Below are 20,464 nucleotides of genomic sequence, written 5' to 3'. Positions count from 1 at the left end.
TAATTTTGGATTCTTGGTCAAAAAAGCTGTTGCTTCCTCTGTTTCTCATTTTGCCCATTTCTTCTCCAATGGCTTTCTCAATATTTCAATTCCATAAAACATCCAGTAAAAGGATTAACTGAAAGCTAAGTGATAATAGCAGAGATTTCTTCCATTCAGAAACCCACGTAACATAGCATGAATATGCTTGAGGAATAATAATTAAACCAAACATACCTTTTAAATCTAGAAACATTTCTAAAGAGAGGAGCATAGAGCTCTATTTCATTCTTTGCAGGAGGAGCATTGTCAATCTGCATCTTTGCTGCTAGGATTTCCTGGTCATGTCCTGAGGACCATCGAGGCCTCTAAAACCCAATCCAATAAGTTATTAATATCTCTATTTTAATGATAAAAACCATCTGACACAGCCAAAAAATTAAAAATAAAATCATTTGGCAAAATTTTTAAACATTTAGCCATGGAATTCATACCATTGCACGAGAAGAACGGCGGTGCCTAACTAATAACTCATTCATCATATTTATGGACATTACTGATTTTGGGGGCATCTCACATCTCATCTTCTTCGTCATAGAGTTGTTTTTTGGTGGTGAGATATCACTTTGAAACTGCAACCAACTTTGATTATTTGGAAGTAGTATTATTTCTGCTCCAGTTGAAGATCTGTTTACTACAGCAGAATCAATTACGATGCTTGAATTTGACACCAAGTCTACTGAAGAAGTAATGTCATCGAAATCAGATGTATCTTCTTCTACAGTAGTTTCTGCTGAAACTCCATCACTAATTGGTTCAACAATCTGCTCCGGGGCAATACTATGTTCTGTTTCAATTAACTTATCTGACACATCATTAATGTCACGATACTTTTGTGATGCAGAACTCTCATTGAGATTTGCAGATCCCTTAGATGAAAAGTGGTCATCAGCACTTGTGTTTGCACTCTGGCTATGAATACTTTCTTCTTGGGGCAAAACAACTGAGGGGGATACAATTGCAGTCCTAACTGTCCCAACTGTCACTTGGGTAACACTCGCATCTCCTCCTGGAACATTATTCATTGAAGATCCATTGCTTGGTTCAACAATCTGATCCACCGAGAGACTGTGCCTACTTCCATTTACTTTGACCAAGAAATGCTTATAATCTTGATTGTTGGCCACTACAGAACTTTCCCCCAAGTTTACAACATTCTCAGAAGGGAAATCATCGCCTTCCTTCCTCTTTTCAACATCATCAAAACTATTTTCTAGGTCTTTCTTGCCTAATGCAAGATCATTCTCCGAATTCATTTTCTCTTCCATTTCTACATCACCATGCCCAATGTTCCCACCCAAAACATATTTGTCAGCATTTTTGACAGCGCTAACGAGCAGCTTAGCATCCACTGAATCTGAAGCATTGACAGGGATGGAGTTGCTAAGCATCACGGACTTAACAGAAGAAAATCTCGATAAAAAGATGCCCTTGTCATGCATTTGAAGCTCATCACCCGGAAATAGAGACCGAAGAGCATTGCCATAGGGAAGCACAAAGAGCTGACAGAACAAATGAGTAAAAGCCACAAAAAGCACCACAAGGAGCCATTTCCTTTTCTCAAAGCGCCATAACTTTTGAAATTGAATGGAATATCCCATGCCTTAGAAGGTTCCCGATGCTTGCATCAAGCAGGATTTATCTAATTAATCGCCAATAAAATTGGAGCTCTACTAACTCTAATCCTGGTCCTATAAATTAACACAAATTAAAAGGAAGTTGGGATTCTCTCACAAATAATGAAAATAATATAAAGTACTGTATAAAACACATAAAAACTAAGAACAAACTGATGATCACAGCTCAATCTTACTAAAATCATCTGATAAGGCGTCACAAGAAAAACAAAAGTTTCTTCGTTACAAGAAGAAATTCACTCGATTCTTTTGGCAACAAGCGTCAACAGCATTATTACACGCTCATTTACGCAAGAAGAGCCCTCAAAGGGAAGAGATCAAACTTACCTGCATAAATCATCCTAGAATTCGAGAAAATGGGGGTTAGAATGCAAAAAGGGTACTCGATCAACCCATCTTTAGCCTCAAATGTTCACACCAGCTGAAGCAAAAATTCAAAATTCAGAGAGATTACACTTGTCACTCGCGTAAACGAAAGAGAACGAAATTGGTCCGGAAATTGGGGATTTGGAGACGGGAAAAAGCATTGAACAAGTATTAATTGTGACTTGTGAGTTGAAGCATTGAAGCTTTACTGTGCTCACTGCTCAGCACGCTGGTGCTAGTTAAACAAGCAAAGGATCTGGAAGGAAGCACCTTTTTCAACTAAAAAAAGGATTTTTATTTTTGGTGTTTATCCATATCAATAATGCATCCCCTCCGGTCTTTAATTAGCCGCCGAGCCGGAGAGTCTGTCGGGCCCTAATGCGGCGTCGTATTATTTTGTCTTCATTTAAATCTATTTTTTGAAGTATTTACTGATGTGTTGGTTATGTCTCGTCAATATGTGTCATTTGTATTGCTATTATTTGCTAATTCAAAGAATAAGATTGTGATGAGAGATCTTTCATTTATAAATTTACTTGTAATATACCCTTTATTAAGAAAAAATTAATTATTATGCGATACATATCTTACCAATTAAAGAGCATCATGCATCGCAAATACTTTGCATCATAACTTGAAAATCTCAAAAATGATATTATTGATAATCTCATCTAACAATCTCAAAAAATAATTATATTAAAAATTTCGCTTACTCGTTAAAGATTTGACCTATATAAATAGTAAAGTTTTAATAAATAACATATGATATGCACATTTTTTAACTTATATAAGTATTCACTTTTAAACTCTTTCTTAAATATTGATTTGATTATCAAAAATTATTTTGAAGGATAAAAGTCTCACTTTAGTAAGAATTTGACATTTAATGTATTTAATGTTCTCACTCAACCCATCCAAAAATTTTATTAAATTATATTTTGAGACAAATTTGAGTAAGAGATAGAATTTAGGTAGAGTTATAAAAATAGGAACTAAGAGTAGATGAAGAGTGAAAATCCCAACTTATTTTTATATTACTTCTAGAACATAATATCATATAAACAAAAATGAGCCATAATAAGATACAGGTATCTTTCATATAGTTTAAAATAGATGAATTTCCACATAAAAGCATGGTTTAAGAGTTGCTTACTATTTGAACAGGTGCCCACTTAAACAAAGTGTTTTTTTTTTTTTTTTAAAAAAAGGTATATGAATTAATTTAATTATTTTATTTCCTTTATTTTTTTAAATAATATATGTTAACTAATATATAAATAAAAAATAAAATATAAAAATCATTTCAGACTTTTATCATATTTATTGTGTTTGTTAAACTTATCTAATAATTCTTGAAAAAAAAATTACTTACATCTTATTTGAGTTTTTCCAAATATACTTATATCTCTCTCCTGACAAAATAATTATATCTTAATCCTTACAAATAAAAAAAATAAAAATTTAACAAATAATTTAATAAGAAACTTAAAATTCTTTCTAACTCCACTTTGACCATTCTATATCTTAATATAAAAAAATATTCTAACTTTATTTTGATACAATTTTATCTTACTCATTTTAATAAATGTCTTATTGTACAAGAGAAACATGGCAATCTTAACAATCTTGTGACACAACTCATATAAAAAAGTGAGCAACCGAAGGCCAGTCTGGAGTTGCAGGGTCACATTCTTCCTGAATCCATGGCCTATATATACAAGAAAACGTGCAGACTTAAGATCTATCATTTGTTCAACATGATTCAAAGGTTCCCATCCCAGCAACAGACGGAGGAACAGAAATTCTTACATCTTCAATCCTTCCAGCAACCATCTCACACTTTCTCCATATGGTTCTCCAGTGTGTCTCGATCGCCGTTTCTGCCATTTACAGATGGATTTTCGATTAAATGGGATTTAGAGTTTCACCTGAAGAACTCTGTTGTACCAGACTGAGTGAAGGATCATATGAAACAAGTCGTACTTTGCCGGCTTTCTGTGCCAAAGGAAATGCTGCTGCACCAGCTTCACTCTCTGCTGCATCGCCAAGTACCTATCTTCTGGTATCGAGAGAAGTATGTTCCTCAGATTCGGGATGTCTTTCTCCAAAACGAACACAGAAAACGCCTCCCATTCCAGCACTTCAAAGAATGGAGGCTCGTAGTTATCTGATATGATCACCGGGACACACTCGTGGTATATGGCTTCAACCACGCGTGGTGTGTGGACTTCATAGCCCCTCGCGCAAACGCAATACTTGCTGCTTTTCATGGACTCCATGTACTTGGTTTTACCCTCCCTATCGCGCGGCATGGGGCCGGAGATCTTCATATCAGGTTCCTTGTTTTCCCAATGCTGGAGCAGGACTGGACGCAGATAACCATGCATGTTTCCCGCGAAGAAGGCCAATATGGTCCTCTGTGAGGGGGGTTTCCCTCCAAGATCTTGCCCGGGATCCTGAGCAGAGCGGATATATGTCACTGGCAGAGATACATCCTTGCCTATTCTGAAGTCTCTGGCAACATTGGCATTGCAAAGAACTCTGATGAAATTCCCCATACTCTTTCTCGTCATCCAAGGTGCCTGAAAAATCCATGTTTTTTGTTAGGTAACAATGCAAAATACTTGCCATACTGACTTAAAACTGAAATTTTGTATACTCAGAATGCAGCCCGCATCTTATGGCTTTCAATTATTCATAGACTACCCACTCTTTTCACAGAACGAACCAGATGGGTGCTATGTTAGGAGCTTGTATCTTTCAGAACTAGTATAGAATTGCAGGTTTCTGACCACAATAATTCGTGAAATTTCTCAAGTTCTGGAAATGAACTTCCTGCATCCCAATATCTCATTTGAATACTGATAGACAAGCATGACGGGATGACTCATCAACTAACAGTTTAACTCAGTTTTTGTGTCAAATGTTTATCTATTTCTGCTATGGGTAAAGCCATATTACCGAGAAGGGTCAAGACTCAACTTTGTGAGACAATATAAGACACATAATTTTGAAGTAAGGCATTAGAAACAAACCCAATCATGACAAGCAACCAGAAAATGATCTGCTCCTTTCACTCTGTTCAAAAAACGATACTTTCTGGCAATTATATCTGTGTAGTTCTTCAGGTATTCCTCCAAGTCCTCACGACGGGTGAATTGTTTTTGCTGAAGAGCAATCCTGAGATTTTTTGAGCTAAAAGGTAAATAAAACAGGTGAGCTTTTCGGGGATCCCTTACAACAAATTGCTTATTTCGCTCTATCAATTGCATAAACCATCCTTCAGAAGCATAAATACCCGTCAACCGTGGTTGATGGAATACTGGCTTCTCTCCTTCCTTGTAGATATAAACTTTGAGCATGCGTTCCATCAATTCGTAGCTCCTGCAATAAGCATCATGGGAAATTTATAACAGTGCTACAGTTGCTACAAGTGTTTGAATGTATCCTTCAGGGTAAATGGGTGTACCTTCTAAACATGGAATAATTTCTGAAAAGAGAAGCATAAAGTTCTGGACTACTCCGTATAACAGGAGCATTCTGAATCTGTGATCTTGCATACTGAAGTTCCCTGTCGCGTGGAGAAGACCGTTGTGGCCTCTGTAGCCAGAAATACAAGAAGCCAAAAAATCAGAAATAAGAAAATCTGTCCTCCTTGCTAAAGTAGAAGCCATGAAGTTCAAATACATACCGACGATGAGTTCAAACTCTGAAGCAATAACAAAGTCATATCAGATATTGTTGTTGGTTTACGCCTCCTCCTTCCCTTCATAATAAGATCGACAGACACCGAAGAATGATTGCTTTGAGAGGTTGAAGTATTTCCCAGCAGCTCTTTATTTGTATGCCCAGGCTGGATTTCTACAAGTTCTGTGTTGTTGTGTGCTAAAGATGCATTTCCCGCAATAGATGACGGTGGAGTTCTTAAACCTGCATCCAAGTCTGCTATCACATTTGGGGAGATTTTTGGTGACACTAGTCCAAGGGACTCTATACTAGACTCACTGTGAACCTCCCCCAACATAGAAAAGGAGGTGTTTATGTTTCGGGCTTTGACGTATCTTAAACTCTTATCATGGTCAAAACCGCTCTCAGATGTGATTTCTTGGCTCAATTGTCCATCCTCATCTATTTGAAAAGAATTATTCATCTCTTCATGGCCATCTACTTGGAAATAAGAGTGCTTTTCCATTCCTTCCACTTGAGTCTCATCCCCATCCTTTCCCTCACCCTCAGAATCAGAAGCCATCGAGTTATTAACCATCCCATGAATTACACTGATACCAGTTAGTTTTGAACTACTTGAGGAGGTAACATTCCCAACTGTAACAACTGAACCGTTGCTTGCATCCCACAGATTGGATATATAGTTTTTGTTGGGGGACACTAGAAATTGAAATACAACTACCACAGCAACAACTGTTGCTATGGTTAAGAGCAGTCTCTGGATTTGCACATGAAACAACCTTTGAATTTGAACTGCAACCTCCATATTTAGTTAGCAACGCTCAACTAACGATCTTAGCTACACCCCATCGTCTAAGTGAGAGATTGATTGACATGGAAATGACCTGCCATCTCCTGAAAAAGAAGTTAAAAAGAACGACAATCAATTACTCAGAAAAACAGTTCAAAGATGATAGATTCACTTAGCAAAAAACATCAAATTAGCTTAACCACACACACACGCACCCATCTACATTGTGAACTCTCTGTGCCAAGAAAATATCAAAACCTACCATTTGCTGTCCTAGAACTGACTTAATCGCTGATTCGTAAACACATTAAAGATTCCAAATTCAGTCAGGAAAAATAATTCATAATCCCTGAAATGCCTAAATTTCCCAGAAGTGCATGCCAAACCTTAGATTTCCAGTGAATTTCGCAAGCTTAGAACCAAGCAATGATCGAGTAAATCCTCCAAGACAACAAGTTTTCAGCAAAAAATGTTTTCCCTAGCCCCCAAACAAAGAGGGATGATGGGTATTAAAGCTAATTCAGCCGAAGCGATTCTGGTGTTTGGTTCAGGGGAAAAACGAGGTCCAAGTAGGGGGATTTTCCCAGGAAAATTTGGAAACGAACACTCAAAAAGAAGCTTGAGATGAAGAAAGTACTAGTTCAAAACAGTGGAGGGGCAGAAGGGAACGGAGCAAACACTGTGCTGAAGAGATCAAAGCTTCCAGCTACCCAAATCAACCGACATTTGATAATAATAGTTAATTATTAATGTACAGTATAATGTGCAAGAAGCAGAAGATGGATGGATAAGTACAAGAAAGGTCACATTTTTGGTGGACGGACAAAGACACCATATAAACGCCGTCGTTTTTGTAGATAAGAAAAAAGAAAAAGAGACCTTTAAACAATTTATCTAATTAATCACCAATAAAATTGAAGCTTTACTACCTCGAATCCTGGCCCTATAAATTAACAAATATTAAAAGGAAGACGGGATTCTCTCACAAATTATGAAACTAACATAAAGCACTGTATAAAACACAAAAAAACCAAGAACCCACTGATGAGCACAGCTCAATCTTACTAAAATCCTCCGATAAGGCATCACAAGACAAACAAAAGTTTCTTCGTCACAAGAAGAAATTCACTTGATTCTTTTTTGGCAACACATGAGTCAAGAGCATTACACGCTCCTTTACGCAAGAAGAACCCTCAAAGGGAAGAGATCAAACTCACCGGCATAATCATCCTGGAATTCGAGAAAATGGGGGGTTAGAATGCAGAAAGGGTACTCGATCAACCCATCTTGAGCCTCAAATCTTCACACCAGCTGAAGTAAAAAATCAAAATTCAGAGAGATCACACTCTCGGAAACAAAAGAGAACGAAATTGGTCAGGAAATTGGGGATTTGGAGACGGGGAAAAGCATTGAACAAGTATTAATTGTGTTTTGTGAGTTGAAGCTGTACTGTGCTCACTGCCCAGTATGCTAGTTTAAACAAGCAAAGGATCTGAAAGGAAGCACCTTTTTTTAACTAAAAAAAGGATTTTTAGGTTTGTTGTTTATCCATCAATAATGCTTCCCGACATCCCGGCCGGTCTATAATTCGAGGGAGCCGCCGAGCTGGAGAGGTTGTCGGGCTCTAATGCGGCGTCGTATTATTATGTCTTCATTTAAATTTATTTTTTGAAGTATTTACTGATGTATTGGCTATGTGACGTCATTCGTCAATATGTATTATTTGTATTGCTATTATATGTTAATTCAAAGAATAAGATTGTGGTGAGAGATCTTTCATTTATAAATTTACTTGTAATACCTTTATTAAAAAAAAATTAATTATTACATAATACATGTCTTATTTATCACACATCGCACTTATTTTTGGTTATTCAAAAAAGTTATTCATCCTTAAAATACTTTGTTTCATAACTTAATAGTTTAAAAATTTCAGAAATGGTGTAGTCGAGAATCTATCTAACAATCTTAAAAGATAATTATGCTGAGAATTTTATTTATTAGTTAAAAATTTTACCTATATAAATAGTAAAATCTTAATAAGCAACACATAATGTACATTTTTCATCCTACACAAATATTCTAGTGTTCACCTTAAAACTCTTCAATACTATTTGATTGTCAAAAATTATTTTGAAAAACAAAATCCCACTTCTATATAACGTTTAATGCACTTAATCTTCTTACTCAACCCATGGAAAAAACTTACTAAATTATATTTTGAAGCAAATTCAAGAGATAGGATATTAGGTAAAATTATAAAAATAGGAGTTAAAGAGTGCCTGAAGAGTGAAAAACCCAACTTACTTCAATATTACTCCTACTGGAAAAGATACACGAAATAGTTTAATCATTTCATTTTCTTTATTCGTTTATCGTACAACAGAAACATGGCAATCTTAACAATCTACAACAATCTTGTGTCACACAACTCATAAAAAAAAGTGAGCAACCTAAGGCTAGTCTGGAGTTGCAGGGTCACATTCTTCCTGAATCCATGGCCTATATGTACAAGAAAACATGCAGACTTAAGATCATCATTTGTTCAACAAGATTCAAAGGTTCCCAGCAAGAGACTGAGGAACAGAAATTCTGACATCTTCAATCCTTCCGGCAACAATCTGACACTTTCTCCATATGGTTTGCAGTGTTTCTCGATCGCCGTTTCTGCCATTTACAGATGAATTTTCGATTAAGTGGGATTTAGAGTTTCACCTGAAGAACTCTGTTGTACCAGACTGAGTGAAGGATCATATGAAACAAGTCATACTTTGCCGGCTTTCTGTGCCAAAGGAAATGCTGCTGCACCAGCTTCACTCTCTGCTGCATCGCCAAATACCGATCTTCTGGTATCGAGAGAAGTATGTTCCTCAGATTTGGGATGTCTTTCTCCAAAACGAACACAGAAAACGCCTCCCATTCCAGCACTTCAAAGAATGGAGGCTCGTAGTTGTCTGATATGATCACCGGGACACACTCGTGGTATATGGCTTCAACCACGCGTGGTGAGTGGACTCCAGTACCCCTAGCGCAAACGCAATACTTGCTGCTTTTCATGGACTCCCTGTACTTGGTTCCCTCCCTATCGCGTGGCATGGGACCGGAGATCTTCATATCAGGTTCCTTGTTTTCCCAATGCTGGAGCAGGACTGGACGCAGATAACCATGCATGTTTCCCGCGAAGAAGGCCAATATTGTCCTCTGCGAGGGGGGTTTCCCCCCAAGATCTTGCCCGGGATCCTGTGCAGAGCGGATATTTGTCATTGGCAGAGATACATCCTTGCCTATTCTGAAGTCTCTGGCAACATTGGCATTGCAAAGAACTCTGATGAAATTCCCCATACTCTTTCTCGTCAACCAAGGTGCCTGCAAAATCCCTGTTTGTTGTTAGTTAACAATGCAAAATACTTGCCATACCGACTTAAAACTGAAATTTTTTATACTTAGAATGCAGCCGGCATCTTATGGCTTTGAATGATTCAGACTATCCACTCTTTTCACAGAAAGAACCAGATGGATGCTATGTCAGGGCATTGTATCTTTCAGAACTAGTATATACTTGCAGGGTTCTGACCACAATAATTCGCGAAATTTCTCAAGTTCTGGAAATGAACTTCCTGCAACCCAATATCTCACTTGAATACTGATAGACAAGCATGACGGGATGACTCATCAACTAACAGTTTTAACTCATTCTGTGTGTCAAATGTTCTATCTACTTCTGCTATGGGTAAAGCCATACTGAGAGGGTCAAGACTCAACTTTGTGAGACAATATAAGACACATGATTTTGAAGTAAGGCATTAGAAACAAACCCAATCATGACAAGCAACCAGAAAATGATCTGCTCCTTTCTCTCTGTTCAAAAAATGATACTTTTTGGCAATTATATCTGTGTAGTTCTTCAGGTATTCCTCCAAGTCCACATCACGGGTGAATTGTTTTTGCTGAAGAGCAATCCTGAGATTTTTTGAGCTAAAAGGTAAATAAAACAGGTGAGCTTTTCGGGGATCCCTTACAACAAATTGCTTATTTCGCTCTATCAATTGCATAAACCATCCTTCAGAAGCATAAATACCCTTCAACCGTGGTTGATGGAATATTGGCTTCTCTCCTTCCTTGTAGATATAAACTTTGAGCATGCGTTCCATCAATTCGTAGCTCCTGCAATAAGCATCATGGGAAATTTAGAACAGTGTTACAGTTGCTACAAGTGTTTGAATGTATCCTTCAGGGTAAATGGGTGTACCTTCTAAACATGGAATAATTTCTGAAAAGAGAAGCATAAAGTTCTGGACTACTCCGTATAACAGGAGCATTCTGAATCTGTGATCTTGCATACTGAAGTTCCCTGTCGCGTGGAGAAGACCGTTGTGGCCTCTGTAGCCAGAAATACAAGAAGCCAAAAAATCAGAAATAAGAAAATCTGTCCTCCTTGCTAAAGTAGAAGCCATGAAGTTCAAATACATACCGACGATGAATTCAAACTCTGAAGCAATAACAAAGTCATATCAGATATTGTTGTTGGCTTACGCCTCCTCCTCCTTCCCTTCATAATAAGATCAACAGACACCAAAGAATTATTGCTTGGAGAGGTTGAAGTATTTCCCAACAGCTCTTTATTTGTATGCCCAGGCTGGATTTCTACAAGTGCTGTGTTGTTGTGTGCTGAAGATGCATTTCCCGCAATTGAAGACAGTGGAGTTCTCAAACCTGCATCCAAGTCTGCTATCACATTTGGGGGGATTTTTTGTGACACTAGTCTAAGGGACTCCATACTAGACTCACTGTGAACCTCCCCCAATATAGAAAAGGAGGTGTTTATGTTTCGGGCCTCGACGTATCTTAAACTCTTATCATGGTCAAAACTGCTCTCAGATGTGATTTCTTGGCTCGATTGTCCATCCTCATCTATTTGAAAAGAATTATCCATCTCTTCAACGCCATCTACTTGGAAATATGAGTCCTTTTCCATTCCTTCCATTTGAGTCCCATCCCCATCCTTTCCCTCACCCTCAGAATCAGAAGCCATCGAGTTATTAACTATCCCATGAATTACACCGATACCAGTTAGTTTTGAACTGCTTGAGAAGGTAACATTCCCAACTGTAACAACTGAACCGTTGCTTGCATCCCAGAGATTGGATATATAGTTTTTGTTGGGGGACACTAGAAACTGAAATACAACTACCACCTCAACAACTGTTGCTATGGTTAAGAGCAGTCTCTGGATTTTCACATGAAACAACCTTTGAATTTGAACTGCAACCTTCATATTTAGTTAGCAACGATCAACTAACGATATTAGCTACACCCATCGTCTAAGTGATAGATTGATTGACATGGAAGTGCCCTGCCATCTCCTGAAAAAGAAGTTAAAAAGAACGACAATCGGTTACTCAGAAAAACAGTTCAAAGATGATAGATTCACTTAGCAAAAAACATCAAATTAGCTTAACCACACACACACACACACAGAGACGGGCGGATATGTGTGTTGGGGGGGGGGAGCAGGTACGGCAGATCTGGCCCATTTGAGGGGAGGAGGGCTAAAATCCTCATGGATCTTGGGGCAGCCCTCCCCCAGATCTGCCCCAAGATCCGCCCCTGCACACACATCCACATTGTGAACTCTCTGTGCCAAGAAAATATCAAAACCTACCATTTGCTGTCCTCCAACTGACATAATCGCTGATTCTGTAAACACATTAGAGATTCCAAGTTCAGTCAGGAAAAATAATTCATAATCCCTGAAACGCCTAAATTTCCCAGAAGTACATGCCAAACCTTAGATTTCCAGTGAATATCATAAGCTTAGAACCAAGCAATGATCGAGTATATCCTCCAAGACAACAAATTTTCAGCAAAAAGTGTTTTCCCTAACCCCCAAACAAAGCGGGATAATAGATATTAAAGCTAATTCATCCGAAGCGATTCTGGTGTTTGGTTCAGGGGAAAAAGGAGATCCAAACAGGTTAATTTTCCAGGGAAACTTAGAAACGAACACTCAAAAAGAAGCTCGGGATGAAGAAAGTACTACTTCAAAACAGTGGAGGGTAGGATCATATTCCTGAGAAGCAGAAGGGAACGGAGCAAACACTGTGCTGAAGAGATCAAGGCTTCCATCTACCCAAATCAACCGACATTTAATAACAATATTTTATTATAAATGAACTGTATAATGAGCAAAGAAAAAGATGGATGGATGGATGGATGGATAAGCATTAAGTAATGTTACATTTTTGGACGGACACGGACACCATATAAACGCCGTCGCTTTAGTAGCTAAGAACCAAAAAAAAGAGATTTTTGAACAATTTGCTACCTTCTGGAGCGGTAATGTGATGTCTTCTTCTTGGGAGTAAATCGTAAAAACCTAATCTTTCAGACTTTGATGGCATCAAATTTCAATTGACAACAGTTTTTGAAGTGACCAAGAAGATGGCGCTGAAAACCCTAATTCAGTTCCCAGTTTTCGCGCCACCGAACCCGACACGCCACCGTCCGGTCACCGAAATCCGCTTCTCGCGTTGGAACAACGCCAACGCTGAGAAGTTCATCCGCCACGAGCGCCCCCAGAAGGAAATCGAAGACGAACTTCGCCGCCTCAAGCGCTTCAACTCCGCCCAAAAAATCTCCAATATTCCCGAAAATGCCGCCGCCCCCGCCGCGGCGGACACCTTCAGGTCCACGGGAACCCGGTCCGCGCCTTCTCGCCCCTCGATTCCCGGCAAAGCTTCGAAGTACTCCAAAAACCCTAGACAAACCCACCCGGCTTTTCGCCGGTTTTCCAAAGCGGTAAAAGCTCCGGCCGACACCGAAAAGGCCGACGCCCGCTTGGAATTAAGCGACGACGGAGTGTCGTACGTCCTTCCCGACGCTCCATTCCCGTTTCAGTACAGTTACACTGAGACGCCGAAGGTGAAGCCGCTGAAGCTGCGCGAGCCGCCAGTGGCGCCATTCGGGCCGAGCACGATGCCGCGGCCGTGGACGGGGCGGAAGCCGCTGGCGCCGAGCAAGAAGAAACTGGAATTTGATTCGTTTCAGCTTCCACCGCCTCATAAAAAGGGCGTCAAGCCGGTGCAGGCGCCGGGGCCGTTCTTGCCGGGGTCCGGCCCGAAGTATGTCCAGTCAAGGGAGGAGATATTGGGAGAGCCATTGACGAAGGAGGAAATTGATGAGCTCGTGAAGAGTAGTATGAAATCCCAGCGGCAATTGAATATGGGTATGCATGCTCTAATTCACTAATTCACAGTTAAGATGGATTGGTCTTATGAGAAGAAGACCATTGATAGAAATGAATGAAAAGTTAGAATTCATGTAGCCAATCACATAGTGGGATAAATGCTTGGTATTTTATTGTTGATATTGCATTTTCTTGTGAAATAATGAGTAATTTCTACGGATCATAGAGTTTGAACAAGGAGTGACTATGCTTATTGAATCTGTTAACACTTTTCCTTCTGAGAAAGATAGCTTTTTCCCTTGCTGTATTGAGTAAGTAATGTTAATTGTAGTTTCTGAAAGTTGATTTGCTTTTGACAACTGTTTTGGTTCTGGGTAGTAATATTGATTATTGAATAGCTACTATGGATTTTGGATTTTATACCTTCCTTGGACAAATTTATTTGGTTCTAGATTATGATTTTATCGACTTTTTGTGCCTAACAATTGACTTTCTAGGGAGAGATGGCTTGACACACAACATGTTGGACAACATCCATGCACATTGGAAGCGAAGGAGGGTCTGCAAGATAAAATGCAAAGGGGTGTGCACCGTTGACATGGACAATGTGCGCCAACAGTTAGAGGTCTGTCTCTCACATGCCCCATGTGGATCTCGATCTCCTTTTACTGAAGAAAAAAAAGTTATTGTGCTTACTTGCCTATTTGTTTTTTTATCTTAAGCATGATCTTGCTTTTGTATTAGATGCAATATAAGAATATTTGATAAGAGCTTAAAGTAATTTGTATTTCAAACAAACTATAGACTTTCAAAAAAAATAAATTTGTGCAGGAAAAAACAGGAGGGAAGGTCGTATATAACAGAGGCGGGGTCATATACCTATTCCGTGGTAGAAATTATAACTATAAAACTCGGGCACGCTTTCCTCTTATGCTGTGGAAGCCAGTTACGCCTGTATATCCAAGGCTGATTCAGAGAGCGCCCGAGGGACTTACATTGGAAGAAGCAAGTGAGATGCGCAAGAAGGGGCGCACATTAACACCAATATGCAAGCTTGGTATGCTTATCTCTATTCTTTGAGTTCTTCATGTAAAAATTTCCAAATTTCTTGGAACCATACTGATGACCCAGATACTTCTATGTCATTTTCAGGGAAAAATGGTGTATATTCTAACCTAGTGAAAAATGTTAGAGAGGCATTAGAGGCATGTGAGTTGGTGCGAATTAATTGCCAAGGGATGAATGGAAGTGACTACCATAAAATAGGTGCCAAACTCAAGGTCTGGTAAATCCTTGATTAAACTTTATGTTAAAAAATGATTTTTCATGTCATAACTTTTATGTCGACCACTTTCTTAATTGCAGGATCTAGTTCCATGTGTACTAATCTCATTTGAGCGTGAACACATACTCATGTGGAGAGGAAGAGATTGGAAGTCATCCCTCCCAAAACTAGAGAACAACTCGCAGCCTAAAAATTCAGAAGCTAACGGTGCAATTTCCTCTGTAACACATTTAGGTGGCAAAGAAGTTAGCGCATCGTCTATTCCAGAATCAGAAGAACATACTTCTGTTGCAACCCTAAGCTCAAGCACTTCTCCCACATCCAGTGAAGATGTTGGGATGGTGGAATGTGAGGGTGCAAGTGTTGAGCCTGATCAGTTTGTTGAAGTAAACGATTCATCATCTCTAGTTTCTTTCTCCGTTTTAAATGAAAAGAACATTAGTGCAAGTGAAAACCAAAGAACACCCACCGGCAGTGTCGGTGCTGGTTCTGAACTTTTAACTGAAAGCAACAGGGGCCAGACCATGGCTCATGGTGCTGGCTGTGATACTGATGGTTCAACTTCTGTGTCAATGGAGTATGACGACATCAGCTTTGAAACCATTAGCAGCTGTGGGAATCAGCTAAAACCTCCATCTGTGGTTCCTGCAGCTCGTGACAAGCTGCAAGAAGATGTACCAGAAACATCTCAAACTCTCAGTGACACAAAAATGCTAAGCCCACATTGGACAGAGGGAATTCGGGCACTCTGCAATGAAGCTATTGAGAATGGGGCTGCAGTTATTTTGGACGATTCTAGTTTAGATGCTGACATTGTTTATACAAGAGCAGTTGCTCTTGCCAAGTCTGCTCCACCCGGCCCTGCTTTCAGGCACCGATCCAGGAAGCAGGCAGTTCCGAAATTTGAGAAGCAAAGAAGTGGAGATATGGAGGTTAAAGAAGTTATGATAGTTTCTGAGAAGCAAGGAAGTGAGAGAAAGAGTTTGAGAAATCAAAGAATGAAGGATATACAGGAAGATTATCCTGATGTGGTTCCACAAGGAAGCCTGAGAGTAGATGAACTTGCAAAGCTACTAGCTTAATGGATATGCTGAAACTTGACTCAAAGTTTTCAGTGCCTTTTTATACTAATAGCATTGCATCATTTTTGGTAGTCTTTTTCATTGCATTGGCGGTATTTTGTTAAACCTGTTTTGATTTCTGATGCTGGTAGCCGACTAGCCCTTGTCTGGCAGTGGATACAGCCTCCTTGCAAAAATCAAAGGGAATTGCATGCAAATACGACTTCTCCCCTGACCCTTTCAGGGCCGAGAGCCTCTTGCGCCGAAGACACTTTTATTTGAGTAAAAAGTTTAGCTGGTTGTAAAAACTTACGAAAGCGGTCTATCTGAACTTTGTGTTTGGAAGGAAAGAAATTAGAAAGGCGTTTCATTCTGTATAAAAATTCACTATTGTAAGGAAGAAACACTAACAATTTAACAATCAAGCTCGCAAGCAGCAGCAAGATCCCATATTCTATACAATTGCTTATCCCTCTCATTGCTGAATTATCAATCCAGAGAGAGCTCACAATTTCTAAAGCATGAGATTTTCCCAGTATTCTTCCTAAACTAACAATTACTTGAGATAGAAAAACTAAAGAACTAGCTATAAGCATCCAAATTGTTGCAATTGTTTTGTGCTTTTCCCAGAAATTTCATGCTGGTGGCACAGGCTTCTCATCCTCATCGCCAGAGCCAACATATCTCTTCCAGAACCAGTGGTTCTCGAACAGAAAATGGATCTCTTCTATGGGAACCTGCTTTGTCTCTGGCAACAAGAAGAAGACGAAGCAGCTCATTATGACGATCAAGCCGGCAAACAGCAAGAAGATCCCGTATTGCAGGTGGCAGAGCGATGCAAGGAAACACTGCGCGATAAGCGCTGTGAAGATCATATTGACACAGACGACAATGCTTTGGCCGGCTGACCTTGTCTCGAGGGGAAAGAGCTCACTAGGGACCAACCATCCGAGAGGACCCCACGACCTTCCATAAGCTAGCACGAACATGAAGATCAGAACGACGAGGAGGACGCCTACGCCTTTTGGCAGCATCTTTCCTTCCCCAAATTCCTTGGCCAGAGTAATGCCTACAGCCACCTGCAAATCAGAGACTCAGGTAAGTACTCGAACACGTTGAACTTGCAGTTGAGTTTAGTTGAGTTTCTAAACAGAAAGGTCATATGCTAAAGTAGAACTTACATTGCAGGCGATCATTTCAGCACCAGCTTCCAAAAAGAAGGCTCTTCGACCAAACTTGTCGACCAATGCCATCGATATCAATGCAGCAATAACCAGTGCGCCGCTTGTGAGGGCAGATGAATAGAGAGCAGCCCCCGAACCAAAGCCCAAACTCTGGAATATTACCGGGGCATAGAAGAGTATGGAGTTGTTGCCGGTGAGTTGCTGGAAAGCAGGAATTGCCAGAGCACCGATCACCAACTGTGGGCGATTCTTTCGCTTCAGGAGATTCCTGAACGGGTTCTTGATGGCCCGTGCCACATTGCTTGCATCGAGAAGATCAGCAAACTCTGCATCAACGTTTGTTGTGCCTCGCACTTTCTCCAACACTCGCCTTCCTTCTTCGAGTCTCCCCTGTTCCACCAGACTATTGGGGGTCTCCGGGAGGAAGAGCCCGCCAACAAACATCAGAGTAGCCGGGACTGTAGCCAGGCCGAGGGACAATCTCCACCCCCAAGGATGGATCTTTTCGGTCCCATAGTTGATGAAGTTCGCGATGAGAATTCCCAGGCAAGTCGTCAGTTGGAACAGCTGATTAACTGCTCCTCGGATCTTTGCCGGTGCCATCTCTGAAAGATACAGAGGAACAGCCTGCACCACGAGAACAAGAACATAGAAAAGTGAATGAGGAAGCTGCAAAAATTTCGGGATTAAAATGGTTTGGTCAAGGCTTACCTGGTTACCGAATCCTATACCTATTCCGAGAAGGATTCTGCCGACGATGAGCATTGCAATGTTCTTTGCAAATGCATTCATGAGTCCACCCAGAAAGAAGCTGACTGCTCCGGCAAGGATACTGGCTCGTCGGCCCTTCTTCCTGGTAAGAGCTTCGGCTCCAAATGTTGAGACCAAAGCTGCAAAGTATAGGGACGATGTGAAAAGGGTGAGAATTTGGTTGTCATATTTGCAGTAATCTGTCTCCTTGAGATGCGCATGCTTCCTTCTGTAAACTTTTGGGAAGAATTCTATCAAGAAATCATCCATGGAAGTAACTCCACCTGTAAGGAAAGGGAAAAAAGTGATTAAATTACCAATATGTAACTAACCAAATTGATTTCGCCCCTTAATGAAATATGATCAACCCCATTGTGCCCCTTTACATATGAATTAATGAAATTGCCTTTGCCCCAAATTTTCATGATGGTTTGCCAATCTCAATCTATCATTCGAATGTTTTCCCCACTTGAACTTGAAGGGTCGTTCAATATCTTTGTAAATTTGAGAGACCTTAAGATACTTCATTCTAACTACTTAAAACTATGGAGAAATCGAAAGACAGAGCAAAGTACTCAATTGGGTGTACATGTTATCGCCAAAATTTATCAAATTTAAACTTTTATCCGACTAAAAAAATTAAGTTTAAATTGAGAAATCAGTATTGTTTCAGAAAACGATAAAATTATTCCCAAATCTCAGCAAAAGCAAGAAGGATAGCGCCTACGGCCACTCTTTTTGTTTTTTTATTATTATTATTATTATTTTTTATTTTGCAGTATCAGTTACCTGCGGATATTCTAAAGCACTCCCTATTGCTTGTTTGAGCCTACGGACGATCGAAAGGTCAGAAGGACTGAACTGGCAAACAAAATCAGTGAAAAACAATTGCTAAATTTTGTCTTGTTGCCGTGGAAAGAAGAACTGACAGCTACAAAAAGATGCTCTCTCGTCAAAATTGGATGGCTGACTATTTTCCACAAACGCCATATCCTCTCTAATCTCCCCAATTTTCTGGGGAAAATCATCATGAAACCCCACCAATCTTCCCAAATCAAAAGATTTGTTATTCCTCTCATCAACCCACTTCTGGTAATTAAACTCCCAACTACAAAACTCACAATGAACGACAGTTATATATACACACACACACATGTTCATCGTGATCAAAACCCAATTCAGAAACGGTTTGAAATCACAAAACCAACAAAACCCAGATCAGGAAACAAGCTAAAATGGATCGAGGAAAGAAAAGGAGGGAATCGACGAAAGAGAACAAACCAGAAACTCCGAGATCATAGCCGAAGAGAGAGCCTCCAAGAGCGGCAACTATGCAAGCGAAGATGAAATAGGCAGTAATCTTGTACTCGTAGAGATGAGCCCTCTTTGAATCCCCTCCATTGGCGAATCCCCCGCCCGCCATTGCTGCAAAAACTTGCTTCTCTCTCTCTCTCTGTTTTCTTCTTCTTCAACGAATCCCAGACTGTACAGAAGAGAGAGACGGCGAGAGGTTTATAAATCGAGAGACAACTTGTTGGATAAAATATATAACGTAAGACTAAGCAATCAATGTTTGATTAGGATTATGACTAGGAATAGAAATAGTTGGTTTGATGTTTCCCATTCGGCCCTTGCATGAAATCCGGACTCCATCAGGATCAATCACAAAAGATAAACCCACACTAATTACAGTCAGCGCCAGAAAGTTTACTTCGTTGAGCTAATTCAACGTTGACTAGATAAGCATCATCAACGATCAGATAGCTTCAGAAAACCCAAAAAATAATCACAATTCGTTTGGATAAAGCGCAGGAAAATTAGCTTTTTCTGATCGAATTCAATGACAGGTAAGATTGACTTTAACAAATTGGCCCTTATCCAATCAGATAGCTTCAGAAAATCAAGCCTTTAAAAGATAACTAAAATAATAATAAATTCATAATTTTTGACTTAATAGCTTGAGATAGCTTTTTTTAAATAAGCAAAATCACTGTCAATCAAAAATAAAGAATATTGTTATTATAAAATTTCAATTAAACTAAAATAATCAAACTGAACTAATTGAAACTGAGGGCTCGATTCAATTCGATTTGATTTTTAAATTTAAATTTTTTGATTATTTCAATTCACTTTGATCTTCTTATTAAAAATAACTAAAATAATTAAACAAACTAAAATCTATTCACAAGAATTAATAGAATAAAAGTTGTGTTTAATTGAGGTTAATAGAATAAAAGTTGTACTTAACTGAATAATATTATTTTTATTTGAGTAATACTTATTCTTCAAATTAATTATATTTACTCACACTTTATTTTTTTATTTTTTATTTTATTTTTTAATTTATTTATTTGAGCAGTTATTCAATCATTTTGATTTGATTTTTTAAAAAAAAATTGATATATTCAATTTGAGCAATTTAGTCAATTCAATAATAAAATTGACTAAATGCTTACCTCTAATTGCTAATAGATTTCAT

The 20,464-nt window shown here is 39.1% G+C and overlaps 5 protein-coding genes across 11 annotated transcripts in view; 1 reads left to right on the top strand and 4 right to left on the bottom strand.

The window, feature by feature from the left end:
• The window catches only part of LOC127805939 (probable glycosyltransferase At3g42180), a 29,593-nt gene extending 27,266 nt beyond the window's left edge, over positions 1-2,327 (bottom strand). Inside the window, exons 1-3 of the mRNA XM_052342788.1 lie at positions 2,004-2,327; positions 474-1,730; positions 217-347 (exon numbers count right to left, since the gene is read on the bottom strand). Of these exons, the coding sequence (XP_052198748.1) occupies positions 217-347; positions 474-1,640 (1,298 nt within the window). The 5' untranslated portion in view covers positions 1,641-1,730; positions 2,004-2,327. The remainder of the gene's footprint in view (positions 1-216; positions 348-473; positions 1,731-2,003) is intronic.
• Positions 2,328-3,572: 1,245 nt separating this feature from the next.
• On the bottom strand, positions 3,573-12,322 carry LOC127805871 (probable glycosyltransferase At3g07620). Of its 5 annotated transcripts, none has more exons than XM_052342685.1 (5): positions 12,182-12,322; positions 5,734-6,623; positions 5,512-5,642; positions 5,078-5,426; positions 3,573-4,624 (listed from the first exon to the last, which is right to left on the bottom strand). In XM_052342685.1, the coding sequence occupies exons 2-5, from the start codon at positions 6,532-6,534 to the stop codon at positions 3,959-3,961; spliced, it is 1,947 nt and encodes a 648-aa protein (XP_052198645.1). In that variant the 5' UTR covers positions 6,535-6,623; positions 12,182-12,322; the 3' UTR covers positions 3,573-3,958. The 5 variants fall into 5 exon arrangements, with proteins under 5 accessions (XP_052198645.1, XP_052198647.1, XP_052198648.1 ...); XM_052342687.1 differs by lacking the exon at positions 12,182-12,322 and adding an exon at positions 7,737-8,068; XM_052342688.1 differs by lacking the exon at positions 12,182-12,322 and adding an exon at positions 6,782-7,266.
• On the bottom strand, positions 8,853-12,454 carry LOC127805870 (probable glycosyltransferase At3g07620). The gene is made up of 6 exons (XM_052342683.1): positions 12,307-12,454; positions 12,182-12,216; positions 10,991-11,882; positions 10,769-10,899; positions 10,335-10,683; positions 8,853-9,885 (listed from the first exon to the last, which is right to left on the bottom strand). The coding sequence occupies exons 3-6, from the start codon at positions 11,792-11,794 to the stop codon at positions 9,223-9,225; spliced, it is 1,947 nt and encodes a 648-aa protein (XP_052198643.1). The 5' UTR covers positions 11,795-11,882; positions 12,182-12,216; positions 12,307-12,454; the 3' UTR covers positions 8,853-9,222.
• Positions 12,455-12,782: 328 nt separating this feature from the next.
• LOC127805869 (CRS2-associated factor 1, chloroplastic) lies at positions 12,783-16,143 on the top strand. Its single transcript, XM_052342682.1, has 5 exons — positions 12,783-13,744; positions 14,203-14,330; positions 14,537-14,762; positions 14,858-14,985; positions 15,071-16,143. Exons 1-5 carry the CDS (start codon positions 12,961-12,963, stop codon positions 16,070-16,072), a joined length of 2,268 nt encoding a protein of 755 aa, XP_052198642.1. The 5' UTR covers positions 12,783-12,960; the 3' UTR covers positions 16,073-16,143.
• A 146-nt stretch (positions 16,144-16,289) lies between these two features.
• Positions 16,290-19,811, bottom strand: LOC127805872 (sugar transport protein 14). Of its 3 annotated transcripts, none has more exons than XM_052342691.1 (5): positions 19,697-19,811; positions 19,267-19,468; positions 17,947-18,269; positions 17,233-17,862; positions 16,290-17,130 (listed from the first exon to the last, which is right to left on the bottom strand). In XM_052342691.1, exons 2-5 carry the CDS (start codon positions 19,406-19,408, stop codon positions 16,687-16,689), a joined length of 1,539 nt encoding a protein of 512 aa, XP_052198651.1. In that variant the 5' UTR covers positions 19,409-19,468; positions 19,697-19,811; the 3' UTR covers positions 16,290-16,686. The 3 variants fall into 3 exon arrangements, with proteins under 3 accessions (XP_052198651.1, XP_052198652.1, XP_052198650.1); XM_052342692.1 differs by lacking the exon at positions 19,697-19,811 and adding an exon at positions 18,775-19,093 and having other exon boundaries at positions 19,267-19,405; XM_052342690.1 differs by lacking the exon at positions 19,697-19,811 and having other exon boundaries at positions 19,267-19,643.
• Positions 19,812-20,464: the final 653 nt, after the last annotated feature.

The sequence above is a fragment of the Diospyros lotus genome, chromosome 7, assembly GCF_014633365.1.
Source record: "Diospyros lotus cultivar Yz01 chromosome 7, ASM1463336v1, whole genome shotgun sequence".
Lineage (NCBI taxonomy): Eukaryota > Viridiplantae > Streptophyta > Magnoliopsida > Ericales > Ebenaceae > Diospyros > Diospyros lotus.
Note: the sequence above shows the minus strand (reverse complement) of the source record. Positions and strands in the feature narration are given on the sequence as shown.